This window comes from Lutra lutra, chromosome 12, assembly GCF_902655055.1.
Source record: "Lutra lutra chromosome 12, mLutLut1.2, whole genome shotgun sequence".
Taxonomy (NCBI): Eukaryota; Metazoa; Chordata; class Mammalia; order Carnivora; family Mustelidae; genus Lutra; species Lutra lutra.
This window is the reverse complement of record NC_062289.1, coordinates 48,481,705-48,498,672: the sequence shown is the minus strand read 5'-3', so window position 1 is coordinate 48,498,672 and position 16,968 is coordinate 48,481,705. Positions and strand designations below refer to the sequence as shown.

At 47.4% G+C, this 16,968-nt stretch overlaps 1 protein-coding gene across 4 annotated transcripts in view; it reads right to left on the bottom strand.

Moving 5' to 3' along the window:
- TMEM241 (transmembrane protein 241) overlaps window positions 1-16,968 on the bottom strand; it is a 115,864-nt gene that overhangs the window by 54,780 nt on the left and 44,116 nt on the right. For 3 of the 4 annotated variants that reach the window (XR_007121804.1, XM_047696648.1, XM_047696649.1), the window contains 6 exons: window positions 15,790-15,867; window positions 6,069-6,094; window positions 4,114-4,165; window positions 2,479-2,527; window positions 1,662-1,707; window positions 497-532 (listed from right to left, as the gene is read on the bottom strand). Coding sequence is in view for 3 of the 4 variants with exons in the window: in XM_047696648.1 (XP_047552604.1) it covers window positions 497-532; window positions 1,662-1,707; window positions 2,479-2,527; window positions 4,114-4,165; window positions 6,069-6,094; window positions 15,790-15,867 (287 nt within the window). In the remaining variant the exon portion in view is untranslated. The remainder of the gene's footprint in view (window positions 1-496; window positions 533-1,661; window positions 1,708-2,478; window positions 2,528-4,113; window positions 4,166-6,068; window positions 6,095-15,789; window positions 15,868-16,968) is intronic. The other variant, XM_047696650.1, reaches the window with a different exon arrangement.

Here is a 16,968-nt window from a genome sequence, read left to right as displayed (position 1 = left end):
CACCAATTTCTCAATTTTCTCAATTTCTTCCTTTGTTCTGCCCCTAAAGTGCAGGTTCTCTGATGGCTCAGAGGAGGGGCGCCATGCAAAGAGGCAGGAGGAGAGGAGGGTCAGGAGAAAGGCAGTGAGAATGTTGGGTCATTCAGAAGTCGTGGGTTTGTTAGACAGGCCTTACATGTAGCTGCAAAAAACACACACACTACAGGGAGTGGGCCCTGTGAAGAAATGTCCCTTTAGCCTTACAGACTTCAGCACCTATGGGGAAAGGCATGGCCTTCTGAACTCTGGAGCCAGAAAGAGGTTCCTCTTGCCTGGTCTACGGATAGAACTACAATTTGGTTTTCTCAACTTCTAGTCATCTCACAAATTATTTAGCTTGCCTCTCTGGTAGGCACCCTGGCTCAGAACTCTCTAATCAAAATATTATTGGGATCTAAAAATCCGTTAGCTCTAGAAAGATAGGAGTTGTTTCTTGAAAACGTAAGTTATATTTTACCTGAACATATAGTTTAAGTACTGCTGGTCAATGTCACTAAGGAGTTAGAAAAAAAAAAAAAGAGAGAGATAAGACATGTAAAATAACAGAAGTGTTTTACATACACAAAAGAGGCATTATATTCTAGTAAATTATATCTATGGTTAAATTTCTACATTTAAAAATTGTCAATAAATTGTATGAGGTATACTTTATATTCAAAACTTGTTCCTGGCTTGTTTTTAAAAAAAACACTTCCTAGTTAATAGTTATTACAAACATTTTCACCTGTGACATGTACATTTCCCACTGTGAAAGGAGAGTCAAGTCTCTCAGGCCATTGCCTGGCTCCCAGGGCCACCATATTTGACAGATAAAAATATAGGACACCCAAATAAATCTGAATCTCATATAAAGAATCCCGTTCAAGTATATTCCAAATATTGCATGGGCCATAGTTACACTAAAAAAAGGATTCACTACTTCCCTGAAATTCAAATTTAACTGGGCATTCTATATTTTATCTGGCAACTTTGCTGGCTTTTTGCTACAGAAGCCCTTCACTAAAAGAACAAAAGGTGTTCTAAGGACTAAAAGTCACAGCCTCTGAGAGTATAATCTTCTTCCAGGGGTCCTTCTGGTGGCCCCAAAAACCCAGAGGCCAGGGGGCCAGTCCGGGGCCTCTGAATCTCCCAGCTGCAGGCCAACCCATGCCGGGACTCCTCTCTCTTTCATTGACATTTGTCTGTCGTCTGGTGAGTTGACTGAGCCACAGAGCTCTCATTTTACCCCAGCATAGAGCTCAGGCCTGGGGGAACTTCTGGGTCTGAATGAAGTCAAGTTAGGAAGGGGCTGAAGAAACAAGAAAAAAGAGTTGGCCTCCGAGCTGGAAGAAGTAAACTGGGGCCCCAAAGCAGCGGGTCATGTAATTTTTATAAAAATATCATCTGAACAGCTGCCCCTGCAGGAAGAGGCCAGGGCCTCCCCTGCTCTTCACCCACTGCTTACGGTGGGTAGGATCAGGTGCTGGTGGTGCCCGCATGCAAGGGCTCAACAGCAGGAGAAATGGCCCTGGGGGCCCCCGGCTGCTGTGCAGAGTCTCCAGCTGAACAGAACAAGCTCACGACACTGTGGGTCTCACCCCTTTGCTTGAACCGAACAACCCACCACACTGGAAAAGGTTTACCTTAGCGCACTGGGTTTCCGGGCCTTCTGAAATATCTTATATGCCCCTGAAAACGAAGCGGCACGTGTTACTGGCACAGGACATTCTGTGTAAAGGGCTGCCCGCACCCGCCGGGAAGCACGAAAACCACAAGGGCGAGGGCAGCTCTTCCCGAGAGGGTCACCCCCACCGCACCGACAGGGGGCAGCACCACCGCTCTTGGGGGGAGCCCAGGATGCCAGTACAGTAATCCCCTGTGATGACTGTTCAGTACAGAGGGGGCTGGGCAGGGAGGGCTCATGATCAGCAGAAGGACACAGTTCACAGGTTTCAGCTTCCTTTGCAAGGTGCACGGGAGGAAGGGACATGCGGCATTTCTGAACCGTGTGTTCAGGGCCCTGCTCCCCCTAAGACTCCAGACGGGAAAAACTGAACAGATGACTGGAAATGAAGTCAGATGGCCCTCTTAGTTCCCCCGCTTCCCTCTCTTTGGGTATGCTGCTGAAGGACAGTGTTTCTGACACAAACTTCTGGATCTCTTCTCACCATTTTTAAAGACCAACCAGTGTTTCTCAAGTAGACGTGAGCAAGCAGGCCAGAGCCGTGGTGAGTTAATTAACGTTTGTTGAGAAAAAGAGGAGACTATATCAGAAATGGGAATATTTGAGGAAAACTCCCAAACAGGAAAATCAGATAAGAAAATGCCCATTTAAGTTTAACCTTGACGCCTGCCTTGTCTGTAATCTTCCTATCGTTCAAGGTCTCCGAAAAGTGGATATATCATAAGGTCTAAATAATAAGCCTCAATGATTTAAGTAAGCGTTCTTTTAAAACTTACCTACGCAGAATGAGTGAATTACAGCCCAGAAATATCCACCGGGATCAAACTGTAACACAGGATTTAAAAAATAATAATAATAAAATGGTTACAAGTAGGGACAAACGGGACCCAGAGTGGTCATCAGAAACCCTAAATGTCAGTGAATGGTGTCAAGCAAGGCTGCCATGACAGGAATCTGGGGCCTTTGGCCAGTCCATCCTCATTTCTCACCTCGATGCCTATGATATCTTCCTAATAGGGCTCTCTGCCTCTAGCACCCTTTTTCCTGTCCTCCTTCACACGGTGTCGCTAAAAGCCTAATCAGATGGTGTCACCTACTGCTTAAAATCATTCACTACTTCAGGATAAAATCCAAACTCATGGCACCCAAGGATCTCTAGGACAAGCCCCTGTCAAGCCCCCAGTCCCATCTACTGCATGCCCCCCAGAGGAAGAACTTGCACCTCCCCAAGCCCGAATGCTTCCCCTACCAACTCAGCTGAGGAGCACTCCCTCTCTTCTTCCCCTCCTTATTTTTCTCTGTAGAAGTTTATCTCACTTACTACACTCTGTTTCATGTATCATCTGTCTCTTTCTCCACCATCCACTAGCCTGTAAATTCCAGAAGGGCAGGAATTTACAGAGGGGCATGCACATAGTGCTCACTAAAGCTGAATCCCAGAAAGGCAGGACACATCCACAGCGGTGACCACACCTGCTTTCTTCTTCTGGCCATCTGTTCCTCACCCTCCAAGATTGAGGTCTAGAGAGCAGAGTCTGGCTCTAGCATCAGAAAGATCCCCACTTACTCACTAGCTGGTGACTTGGGGGCCTTGTTACTCTTTAGCTATACAATGGAGACAGTAAGAGTCCTCCTTGGGCAACTGCGAGATTTTGAATAAAATAAAGCACATGAAGCATTGGCCCAGAGCCTGGCACATAGCTGGCTTCCTGTAATCATTACTTCTTCCCACTTCCCCGGCCCCCCGGAGTCTTCTTAGGTGCCGCATGGCATCCCTATCTCCCCACGACAGAGCCCTGGCCTCCCCATGCTATAATTATCTGTTTCTTGTCTGTCCTCCTCTCCTTTGCTCTGACTAGACTCTGACTTCTGCCTGGATGAGGACAATTCTTCTTTGTGTCCCCAGAGCCTGGCTCAGTGCCTGACACTTGATGGGGATTTAATAACTGCTGGAGGAGAAAAGAGAGAAGACAGACCCACCACAAGATGACTATGGCCAGGGGTGGGTGAGGAGGCGGGTCCTCGGGGCCTAATAAAGAAAAACTCAGGGTAACAAAGTGAAAATCACTCTGCAGATGAGGCCCTTGGGATGAAAGGGAAAATCAACATCGCCTCAGTGCATGAGGCTAGGGCAATTTGGGTCGGGACTTGTGGGTTCTCCAAGCACAAACAGAGGGCCAATGGCACCCGCCATGGCCCCCGGAGCCCAGAGCTCCACCGAGCTGCCACAGCCCTGAAGAAAAGGCGAAGGCCTGCGGAAAAGGTGTTGACCTGGCCTGGAGGTACCTAGCTTTTGCAGAGGCTGGGATTCTTCTGATTCCCAAAGGAAGGACTAGGAAGTTCTGCTCATACACAGAAGCTTCAGACCATAAGAGACATCTGGAAGGCAAAATGAGTGCCCTTGAACTTACCTGGGGGTCATTGAAGGGAAGGCATCCTGCGGCAGCCAGGAAGAAGAGGGCACTGTGCAAAGAGAGATGAAACAGGCAGCTTCACTTTTCAGTATCAAAGGGTTGCCCAGAGAGCATGGGGGCTGAAACACATGGAATGGATCGAGACTGGGGCCGAGCCCCTGTGAGACTCCGCCCCGTGCCCTTCCCTCTTCTGAGAACCCCATTACCTGTGCAGTTTTCCACTGCGTGCCCCCCTGGGGACCAGACAGTTCCCTCCCTGGGGCTCAGCTGGCCTCATCCCCAGACATGGGCACTTACTTGCAGGACATTTGCAAAACCACAGCTGACTCACTTGAGAAAAACAGGATGCCCGTGAACCAGGTAATAAGAAATTTTCTAAACCGCAGGTCCCCCCAAATACACAAAAACTGGGTAATCAGACTGCAGTTCTGCCACTTCGGAAAAAGGAAACGCCGTGGAATGCATGTTAAAATCTTTTATGCTTTACCTTCCCCACATGATCAACCTGAACATCTCCAGTGATGGGACAGGTGTGTTCCATATGCCTCCTGATACGACATACCAAGACGGCCACATCACTCCCGAGGCATTCCTGCCAAATATGCAGAACCTACCTCGTGTGGCCGGCGGCCTGGGGCAGGGGAACCAGTACGGGGAATCCTCAGAGCTGGGACCTTACAGCCCTGGAAGGTCAGCACAACACGGGACACCCTGGGATACAAGGAGGTCCTCCACTCTGGCCTGCCCTCCTTCTACATCCTCACCAGCTTTGACGGTGCACACACAAAGGGCCTCCAGAAGACTCCAAGGCAGCAGATTGTCAAGGGACTCTGAGGCAAAGGGTGGGGTGAATGGAGGGAGGCAGCTGGAAGGGTTTCTGGGACTTCACAGAATTAGGCAGGTTTTAGGTGGGGAGAGGAGAGGAGAACCGTAATAGGTTTGGTGTCTACCTACAGCAGAAGGCTTTATAGGCTACAGGACGCTTCCCCATCCACAGGCAATGCATGTTAGAGGTCCTCTTACACAGACAGCCCCTTGGGGCTGAGAGGAGATGGGGAACAGCCAGGTGGAAGACATTGCTTGGTTTCCCACCAAACTTGGCCTTGAGCAACACCTGATTATATCAGGTATTAGTGGGTTTTAATGCCTCTCTTTAACACCTGCTAATCTTTTAAACAAGAGGATGAGTCCTGACAGTGTTGTGTTTTTCTTTTTCCAAGTAGCAGCCTGTAATAAAGGCAAAGTAAGAGACTGGATGAAAGCCCAGAAATATTTGAAACAAAAAGTCCTAAATCCATGTGTCAAAGCATTTCTGTTGGTTTTCTATCCTCAGGACTGAGCTTTGGAGCTATAGCCAGGGAGGCTAGAAGCAGCTAGAGAACAGGGTTACAGGTTAGCACATAACAGGGTGTGGGGACCGGCCCGAGAGTCCAGCCCAGCTTGCGTTTCAGCCAAGGGAACAAGGCACAAAGGGCCATGAAGTCTGCCCTTGGTCACCTTGCTGTGGCCCAAGACCACGACCTAGATCCCTGACCCTGTGGCCAGTGCTTGTCCAACCAAGGGAATCATAGAAACCCAATAAAGTGCAAACATGATTGTAAGCATTTTAAGTCATTTTCCGTGTTTTCCATTTTCCTTCTCCCATCAGTATTGCACAACTCTTAGTGAAGTTTTGGGCATCAGTGACTGAAATCAAGCATGGGTTATTTTCCCCTTAGGAACAGAATATTACCAAACAAAACAAAACAACAACAACAAAAAAACAAAAACAGAGAAAGAAAGAGATAGTAAAATTTAGCATAAGACACAAAACAGGGGTATTTAACTGTTTGTAATAAATTCTGTCAGCTCTCAAATAGGAATCTCTAATCATTTATCATCATTTAAAATCAGGTTAAATCTTCTATTTTAGAGGGCTGTGGGTTGTTGTTGTTGTTGTTGTGTTAACTTACCTACAGATCTTTGCAGGAGAAGTTTTCTGTATGAAAATAAAAGAGACTTATAGTTAGTCTGTATAAATCCTCTTTTTCCCCTTAAAAGAAAATATTTAGATCAAGAGGCAAATAAATGTTGAGTAAGCTTAATGGGGGCTTAAGAGCTGGCTGCACCTTGGTATTTCTGGAGGCTTTTTCTGCTTGGACCACACAAAGGATGACTCAGAGGTCCAGAGCTGAGTCACTTGGGCAAAGAACTCTGGGTGTGTGGTTTTTCTACCCTCACCCGTGGAACTGGGTTTACTCACAAAACCCCAAAACAAGGCCAGGGCCAAGCCTTCAGATATCTTACACACCAAAAAAGGGAGAGAGAGAAATCGATGGAGACCTGTGGAAGAAGAGAAATCAAGCTCTCGTTCAGCTTCTATTCCAGTCTGCCTCCTTGCATTTGCTTTTCATTGATCCAGCCCTGACTCTGAGCAGTGCTGTAAGTTCTCTGGGATGATGTACAAATGAAGAAACAGAAAAAAGGAGAAGGGACAGTTGGCTCCATCCCTAGAGAGAGAGAAAGGGCAGATTGGGGAAATCTAAACTTGGCATTTAAATGCACCAAAATGAAGACATTCTAATGCAGGCCCTACCTTTATTCTCTCCTTTTTATTAATCTTTTTAAATTTTTTTTTTATTTATTTAGAGAGTGATAGCATGAGCAGCAGGTGAGGGGAGTGGCAGAGGGAGAGGGAGAGAGAGAATCTCAAGCTGACTCCATGCCCAGTCCAGAGCCCAATGAGGGGCTCAATCTCACAACCCTGAGATCATGACCTGAGCTGAAACCGAGAGTTGGATCCTCAATCGACTGAATCACCCAGGCGGCCCATCATTTTTATTAGCCATTTTATGGGAATTAGTTCTTTGCACTCATGTATAAAGTTCTAGCACGAAGAAGCATAGATGTTTCTATATTTGGTAGAGGAAATAACATTAATTCTGGATATTTCAAAAGGATTACTTTGCTAGTTGGGGACAAACTACAGATTTTTTTTTTATTTAAAGATTTTATTTATGTGACAGAGAGAGATCACAAGTAGGCAGAGAGGCAGGCAGAGAGAGAGAGAGAGGAGGAAGCAAGCCCGACGAGGGTCTTGATCCCAGGACCCTGAGATCATGACCTGAGCCGAAGGCAGAGGCTTAACCCACTGAGCCACCCAGGGGCCCCCAAACTACAGCTTTTTGACTCTAACTCTTGAAAGGGAAGTATGAATGGGGTGCTTGGATGGCTCGGTCGTTAAGCGTCTGCCTTCAGCTCAGATCATGATCCCAGGGTCCTGGGATCGAGCCCTGCATCGGGCTCCCTGCTCCACCGGAAGCCTACTTCTCCCTCTCCCACTCCCCCTGCTTGTGTTCCCTCTCTCACTGTGTCTCTGTCAAATAAATAAAATCTTTTTTTAAAAAAAGTGAGGTATGAATATAGTGTTTAAAAACGAAGCACTCAAAGGACACCTGGGTTGCTCAGTTGATTAAGCATCTGCCTTCAGCTCAGGTTGTGATCCCAGAGTTCTGGGATCAAGTCCCATGCTGGGCTCCCTGCTCAGCAGGGAGACTGCTTCTCCCTCAGCCTGCTACTCCCCCTGCTTGTGCTCTCATTCTCTACCAAATAAATAAAATAAAATCTTTAAAAAAAATAAAAATGAAGCACTCAGAAGGTAAAAACTTCCAGTTACAAAAGACATCCCCCAGTCTTGGGGATGTCATGTACAGCACAGGGACTAGAGTTACTAATACTATACTGCAGATTCACAAGTTGCTAAGAGAGTAGATCTTGAAAGTACTTATCAGAAGAAAACAATTTTTATAACTACATATGGTGATGGATGCTAACTAGACTTATGGTGATCATTTGCAAGATATATAAATATCAAGCCATTATGCTGACACCTGAAACAAATATGATGTTATATGTCAATCGTATCTTCATTTTTTGTTGGAGGCTACGGCATGGTTGGAGCACTAGTTTATCCAGCAGGTCCTGACTTGTGTCTCCTTTAAAGTCAGGACGCCTTGATAAGGGGTTAAGGACAGGAAAGTTGAGTAACACTGAGAAAGGGTCTGTGCTACGTGTCCTGCGCTCACCTACATGACTTCCCACACGCTCTTCCTACAGAAGGGAACAACGTGGTCAGGGTCATGAATTCTTAGTTGGTCCTTGTTGTTCCTGTACTTCCCATAACCCACCCCCTGGTTGATTGTAACTTCTTGTATCAATAGTAGCTAATGGCATTAGCCGTGATTACCTGGCATCACGAGATGTCTTTGTAGTAGGAACTTGCGGTTATCTGACTAGGTACTGATGTATTACTCCTTCTATTGTGGTCTGCCTTATAAATGCTTGTAAGATGTGGAATAAAATCGGCACTGTTGGACATCCTCCTCAGTGCTCCTCCTGCCCCCATCTCTTTGTCTCTTAATTTCTTTTCACCATCCTTTTACCCTCACGTTCCTGGTCGATTTGTCACGCTGGCCGCGACAATTTTTTTTAAAAATGCGGAGACTGAAATGGTAACTTGGTTTGCTATGAAGCCCATATTCAGTTTTCATGCATTACTAAATAATCCCGTTTGCATTGTTTTCATAAATAGATCCTGTTTGTGTGCAAAGCAGTGGCTTGCAGCTCTAACTCCTTTCCTCTCATCGCTGTGGAACCTGCCTCAGCTGGCGGTGCCAACCTTGACTCCACTGCCACCTGGTGGAAGCCCATCCCTACAGTACAGAAAGGATGACCCAAAAGGGTGACCTGGCTCAGGGCACCTGGAGAAGTGCCCCATGGTGGGAAAATGTGTCGCTAAAAGATTCTGGGCTAATTTGCGACAACGTGGATGGAACTAGATGGTATTATGCTGAGCGAAATAAGTCAATCAGAGAAAGACAATTATCATATGATCTCCCTGATATGAGGAAGCTGAGAGGCAACGTGGGGAGCTTGGGGTAGGAAAGGAATAAATGAAACAAGATGGGATCGGGAGACAAACCATAAGAGACTCTTAATCTCACAAAATAAACTGAGGGCTGCCAGGGGGAGGAGGGAAGGGAGAGGGTGGTGGGGTTATGGACATTGGGGAAGACATGTGCTATGGTGAGTGCTGTGAAGTGCGTAAACCTGGCGATTCACAGACCTGTACCCCTGGGGCTAATAATACATTATATGTTAATAAAAAAATAAAAATTTTTAAAAAGAAATAAAAAAAATAAAGGATTCCGGGCTAAAGGCAATCAACATCTCAAGAGCTAGGCAGAAAAAGCAGGAACAGACAGGACAGAGCTAAAGAGCACGTTCCAGCTGGTCTGTGAGTAGTAACAGGTGCACCCAGCAACCATCTGGGGGCTTCCGTCACCAGGTAGCAGATCAATACAGTGCCCAGAAGAGTTCACCCGTTCCACAGAGGAAGGCTGCTTTTTTATTGTAAACGCCTCCAGAACCCGAGATACGGAGATGAGAACAAGCATTAAACGCATTACTGAGCTCCCCTTTCCGGGGCTCTGAAAACAACTCAGAAGTTAACGTCAGGCGTTCACCTTTTGAGGCTCCTCAGTCTGAAAGTCACCCAGGGGTAAGTCCTAGTGATATGTCAGTGTTCTGAAGGGTCAGTATAACTTCTCAAGTCACATCAACAAAAATAACAATAAGTAACTAACATTCCAGGGGGGTCAGCTAACTTCCTCTGAGGATAACATACTCTGTGCCAGGGTTGTTCTAGGCCCCAACGTGTATTGACTTATTTCATTATGGGTTACTTACGTCTCAGGTTCTATGATACAGAGGCAGACACCAAGGCCAGGGAAGTTAGCAAAGTTGCTCAGGGTCTGAGCTTCGGTAATCTAGCCGCGGAGCCTGACCTTTTATGACACTATTCTGCCACTGCCAGCCCGACAGTCTTGCAGGGACACCCACCAGCCCTTTCAGATGCCTACCTTCACCTGCTGCTTCCTCTGCTTGCCTAGTGCCCTTTCTCCCTGCACTTTGAAAATTCCTACCAGCTGCAGGACTGGGTTCAAATCCTGCCCCTGGCCCTTCATAAGCAGACTTACCCCGGTCCACCCACACCCCTGTTCCAGCCCACATGGCATTCTATGGGCATCACAGTGTGTGTTTATGTGTTGGCTCCTCCATTCAGCTGAGTCCTGTGAAGGTGATCAGTGTGTCCTGTAGAGCTCCACAGCCACAGGCCTAGCCAGATGTTTGATACATAGTGTAGACTTAATAAATGGGGAACAAACGAACAAAAGGATGAACGGCAGCATTCTCATGTTCAGCTGTGACAAGTCTATTTGCAAGGTAGCGAGACTAATTCTATAAGCCCCATATTACCTTAGAGTCAGACTACATGTGCGTGTGTTTGCACGTGCAAGCACAGAGAGCCATGGATGGTGACCACGAACCACAGCCCCAGACAGAGCTTATCCTTATAACCTGGGAACAAGGTCCCGAGAAGGCCAACCTTACTCTCTGGAGAGGAGCCTGGTGAAACTGACACACGCTGGACAAAACAGGCCTGAAGGTGAGTGACAGGTGAAGTCTAAGAGATGTCACACAGCTGTGCTCCTGGTAACATCTGGTCACTTTGTTGAGGCTCCAGGCTAAATGTCAGGAACGTGAATCCTATGGGAACAGGTCATGGCCAATCTTCCATCGTCATCACAGAGCAGATTTTAATGCCAAGCTACTAGAAACCACCTGCAAGCCTAGAAACAGGGATTGGCCAACACATCATGTTCCATGTGGAGCGGAATGAGGACATGAATAGAGATTCCTGACAAATTGATCAGTGGAAAATAGGATATGTTATATCATTTGTGGCAGTATGTCTACATATGTATGTTGGAAAAAAGTCTGACAGAATAGAGTAGTATCCTGTACGAAGTAAGATCACAGTTGATTTCTGGGACTTTCTTCTTCTGCATGTTCTACAACTTACTGTAGTTTATTACATTCAAAAAGGAAAGAAAGGTGTTTTTTTAAAATTACTAAATAAGTACATAATTCATGCAACTATTTCCTAATTTACCTTGATAAGAAATGATATTGTTTATAAAGGAAATAACCAACAAAACTAAAATTTAAATATACAGAATGGGATTTAATTTAAATTTAAATTTTAAAATACAGAACGGGAGAAGATATTTGCAAGTGACACATCTGACAAAGGGTTAGTATCCAAAATATATAAGGAACTTTTACAACTAAACACCCAAAAAACAAATAATCTGATTAAAAATGGGCAGAAGTCATGGACAGACATTTCTCAAAGAAGACATAGAGATGGCATGAAAAGATGCCCAATGTTCTCGGTATCAGGGAAATGCAAATCAAAACCATAATAAGATACACCTCACACCTGTCAGAATGGCTAGAATCAAGAACACAAGAAATAAGTGCTCGCGAGGATGTGGAGAAAAAGGAGCCCTTATGCTTCTCTGGTGGGAATGCAAACTGGTGCAGCCACTGTGGAAAACAGTACAGAGGTTCCTCAAAACATTAAAAATAGAATTACCGTATGATCCAGTAATTCTACTACTGAGTATTTACCCAAAGAATATGAAAACACCAACTTGAAAAATATATATTTGCACCCCCATGGTTATTGCAGCATTTTTTTACTTTTACATTTACATTGGCATTTACAACAGCCAAATTATGGAAGCAGGCCAATATCCATCAACAGACGAATGGATAAAGAACTGGTGTAGGGGCACCTGGGTGGCTCAGTGGGTTAAGCCTCTGCCTTCGGCTCAGGTCACGATCTCAGGGTCCTGGGATCGAGTCCTGAATCAGGCTCTCTGTTCAGCAGGGAGCCTGCTTCCTCCTCTCTCTCTCTGCCTGCCTCTCTGCCTACTTGTGATCTGTCTGTCAAATAAATAAATAAAATCTTAAAAAAAGAAGAAGAAGAAGAAGAAGTGGTGTATATACTTACAACAGAATATTACTCAGCCAAAGAGAAGAATGAAATCTTGTCGTTTGTGACAGTATGGATGGAGCTAGAGAGTGTAATTCTAAGTGAAATCCGTCAGAGAAAGATAACTACCATACGTGTAACTTAAGAAATAAACAAACAAAAACACAGAAAAAACGATAAAGCAAAAAACAGACTCTCAACTACAGAGAACAAACTGGTGGTTACTAGAGGGGAGGGGGGTAGAGGATGGGGGAAATAGGTAAAGGGGATTAAGGGTGCACTTATCATGATGAGCCCGGAGTAATGTATAGAATTGTTGAATCACTGTTTGTACACCTGAAACTACTATAACACTGTATGTTAACTGTACTGGAATTAAATTTTTTTTAAAAAGTGATGTTGTTTAGTGTTAGGATGAAATGGAGATGAAGATTCAAAATATTCTGGTTTATCCAATTTCTTCCAAGGACAGGTCCTCTCAGCCTGGAAGACTGGCCCCTGGTCTCTGCCTGATGGAAATATCCCTGAGGACGCTCTGACCTGTCTCCTACACTCAACCTCGCCTATGTGATCCCACTGGTCCGTCGGGAGGCGACATCCTGCAGAGATGCCTGGATCTTTTCCCAGACCAGGTAAATCTTCATTTTCAATTCACAACAAAAGTATTCACTTTGTAGACAGGAAGCATGAGTCCCTCTCCCAGAAGCTGAGCATCTTGGGGAGTTTCAGATGCTCAGTGACTAGTTCATGAATGTTCAGCTCGGCAGCGGTCCTAGGGCTGGACTCGAGGGCTACAAAGACAAGAACCACGTGGTCCCTGCAGAGGAGGGGACTCAGAGGAAGCAGGCAGAGACCCAGGGAAACTCCGACCTCATTGCACTGAACCTCAGATGCCCCTGAGTGTAAAATTCCCCATTCTTTATATATTACTAAGAAAGAGAGCATTTGACCTGGGCACACCACTGATTGTAGAAGCATCCCAACTGCAGATAGTGAATATTTTTTTAATGTGAGAAAAAGTAGCACATGTTAGAATTAATGAAATATGGAAATCACAAGGTGATGTGATAAGTCAAGTGTTGGAGAGAGGTGCTCATGCTCCTTAAGGTGTCTGAGGTGTCAGGCTCCAACTGCACGCACACCAACCTCAAATACTGAGGGCCTCCCTCGTGAGAACTCGAGAGTTGCCACTGCACACCCTCTCACCTCCTGCAGTCCTGTCTCCCCCACCGTAAATCTGATCAGTCCGTCTGGCCTTTCACACCCAGCCCCAGTCTCCCACTGCACGCAGTATACACCCCAAATTCCTTGCTCAGCATCAAAGGCTCGTCTTAAGTCTCCAGCCTCATCCTAAGCCCTCCTCTCTCTCTTATCAAACGCCAGCTGCACTGGCCCAGAGTGACCCCTGCAGAGTCCCTTCCGACATCTGGTCCTCTGCATCTGCCGCTTCCTCTTCCTGGGAGCCCTCCCCTTCACACCACCTGCTGAACTCCTGCTCAGCTTTTGTCTGTGTTTGAATGTCACTTCCCCGTAGGGGACTCTGTGGCCATACAATCCGGCGGGTGGGTGTCACAATGTGCTCAGCTGATGTTCCCTAAGAAGAGCCCAGAACAGCCAGACCATGCCTTTTGTTGCCTTTTGCTCACTACTGGAGACCCAGAGCCTGGCACGGTGTGCGTGTACACAGGTACGTAAATATAATTGCGATGAATGAGTGGGTGCTTGAAGAGGTTCTCTGACAGATCACAGAAAAGAACACATCATGACATGGTCTAGGAAAAATGAGAAGTTTTGTTGTGGCTGGATTTTCTAAAACCTGAGGTGTATGGAATCTTTGCATGCCTCCATGCAGGTCAGGGGCAGCTCCCACGTACATGGGGGGACAAGAGCAGATCTGTTTCAGAAGGTCACTTGGGTGCAGTGTGGAGGAAGGGGAGCATGGGGAGAGGCAGGGGAAGCGGCCAGGCACACAGCACACCCGGCAGGCGAAGGCAGGTGATGGTATGCACAGAACAAAATTAGATAACCATCTAAGCCAGGACTGCTCACCCCGGGCCCTACTTGGCTGCTTGAGGGCTCAGGGGAGCAAGGTCTCATTTGGCCCCTAGCCAGGTAGCCCTAAAAAACAGATGAGGGCCTGACCCAAGGTGGGAGCAGAGTGGGAATGGAGATGAGGGGACAGATTCAGAAATTGAGTGTAGGGGGAAGGATGACGAGACCAGGACTCAAAGGGGTCCCCTATGTTTCTGACTTGGGCAGTGATGACCAGGATCAAGATCACTAAGAAGCAGGTTGTGAAAACAGAGCAGTTCCAGTTTGGTCCCTTTGCACTTCCTACGCCCGGGAGACAGCTGCAGGGAGAGCCAGAGGCGGCAGCCATAGGGGTCTGAGCTCAAGAGAGAGGTCTGGGCTAGACATGGGACACAGGAGTCACCTGTGAACTGAGAGGGAGGCTGCCATGGGTGTGGATGAGGCTGTCCAGAAAGTGTGTGTGTGGGAACAAAGGGCTCCTGACCCACAGCCCTGGGAGACCCTGTAGGGCAGAGGAAGGAAGGAGGAGGAGGAGCCATAGACTGGGGGAGAGAACCAGCAGGTCACGGGGGCCAAGAGACTCAAGGGAAGGCAGCGGTGAACCTGGTGATGAACGGTGTAAAAGGCCAACAGAGTCGCAGCAATGCAGGCATCAGGGACGTTGACCAGAGCACTTCAGGGTAACGGTGCAGGCAGAATAAGGAGCAGGCTGGAGGCGAGAGGGACACAAGGCCGTGGACAGCTCTGAACCCAACCCTCCCTTGGGCACTGTGCTGGGTGTGGGCGAGGAAGTGGCAGGGCAGAGGTAGAGGCGTGCACAGCAAGGGAGCCCACTGGTACGGTTCTAGAAACAGCCTTCCAGAGCTGGGCTACTGTGAGCGGGTCTCCCAGGGCCTGTTCTGTCCTTGGGGGCCTGAGAACGCAGTGTTTGGGGGCTGAGGGAAGAAAGGCAGCAGAGAGAAAGAGAGAGAGAGGTTAGCTCTCCGGGACAGAAGGGGTAGTCCGTCCACAGAGCTGCCTGCAAGGAGCAGGCACGGGTGACAGGGTACGTGGGCGTGTGGAGGGGCCTCAGCCATGGGAAGGACACCTCTCTCCCCTGCACACCTGTAAGAAGTGAGCTGCCTGAATGGCCAACTAGCTTCTCTAGTTGAAAAGTTCCAGATCTGTAGGCAAAACCATTTCGAAAGGGCAGATGTTACAAAGAAAGAACTCCCAAAAGAGGAACCAAATTAAAACCACTACTAATAATGTTAATAAATACAGCAAACAGGTACAGAGCAGCTACTGTGGGCCAGAAACTGTTGGACGCACTTAACACGGGGGCCTTGCTGTGTCCTCCAACAACCCTGGGAGCTGGGTGTCACCTGGGAAGCATAGGGGATTCCCCCGGGGTGGGCCGATGCTCCCAGCACCCTTTGTGAGGCTCTGCCATGTATTTCCTGATGGCCCTGGGATGCACTGTGGGCCTGAAGGCTGCCCTCCACCCCCACTCCTCCTCCGCCCACAGTAAACTCTTCCTTGTATCCCAGGGTGCTCGCTCTGCCACGCAGCTGAGTGCCACTCAGATCCACAAGCTCCCCACATACTTCTGATGAACCAAAGGGATGTCAAAAACATGATCCTTGAAATGGACCAGACTTGACCACCATCAGGAAACAGATGGCAGGAAAAGGTAGACACTAATTTGGGCCATAAGAAAAGGTGCATCTTTGAAAGTTAAAGCAAAGGAAGCGAAACTAGCATTCTGAGTTACCATTTACCTCTTTCCGAAAACACTTCTGGTGCCCACAGAGGATAACTTCAGCTACATTATGCAAAGTGAGAAACACAGGAATGGCCTGAAAGAAAACAGAATGTAAGAAGCCTGAAACTGTTTTCTTTGATCCCATAATTACATAATACTTGATTTCTGCTTAAAAATAACTATCCGTGGGAACTTTTGGCATACACAATCCTCCCCAGCGAAAACTCTCTGGCGTGGATTAGCGCTCTCTGTTAATAGTATTACTCTTGGCAAGGTAAGAGGCTCAACGCCTATTTATTAAGCACCTACTGTGTGTCAGGCACTGTGCCAGGTGCAGGAAACACCCGGGGTGCATATGTGATCAGGAGACTGTCCCTATCAAGGTCAGAGTTCTCATGGGATACACAAAAGGAGCACCAACCCTGCTTGGGGAGAGGAAGAGAAGTCCTTCGGCGAAATGAGAATGGAATGTCGAACTGGAGTGAGCCACTCAACAAGAGGCAGAGAGAGGGGCCACCCAGATGGGGGTGAACCCGCTCCTCCAGGAACACATATGGGGGTGGGGTTGCGTGGTGGGACGTGAAGGGGGAAGCTGGGGAGAAGAACCTGGAGAGGTCGTCAGGCCATCAAGAGCCAAGGAGCTGCTGAGAGTTTCAAGGCAGTCACAGGATTAGATCTGCATGTTTAAAGGAACTTGGGCTCCCAGCAGAGGACAAAAGGGAGAGGTAGTTGGGAAAGTCTAGAGGTGTGGCAGACTGGAAAATGGACACCCCCCCCCCCACAAGATAGTCACACTCTAATCCCTGGGACCTGTGAATGTCACCTGACATGATAAAAAGGAGTCTTTGCAATTGTGATTAAGTTCAGAACCTTGAGATGGGGAGTTCGCCCTTGGTTATCTGGGGAGGTCTTAAATGCGAACACACGTACTTGTAAGAGAAAGAGATTTGACGTACACAGAGGAAGAGGTGCCATGACCACAGAGCCAGGGACTGGACTGATGCAGTCCCAAACCAAGAAATGCCAGCAGCTGCAAGAGCCAAGGCATGGATTCTCCCCCAGAGCCTCTGGAGCGCACAATGGCCCTGCTCCCACACCTTGACTTGGGCACAACACTGATTTCGGATGTCTGGCCTCCACAACTGGAAAGAATAAGTTTCTGCTGTTTTAAGCCACCTGGTATGTGGTCATTTGT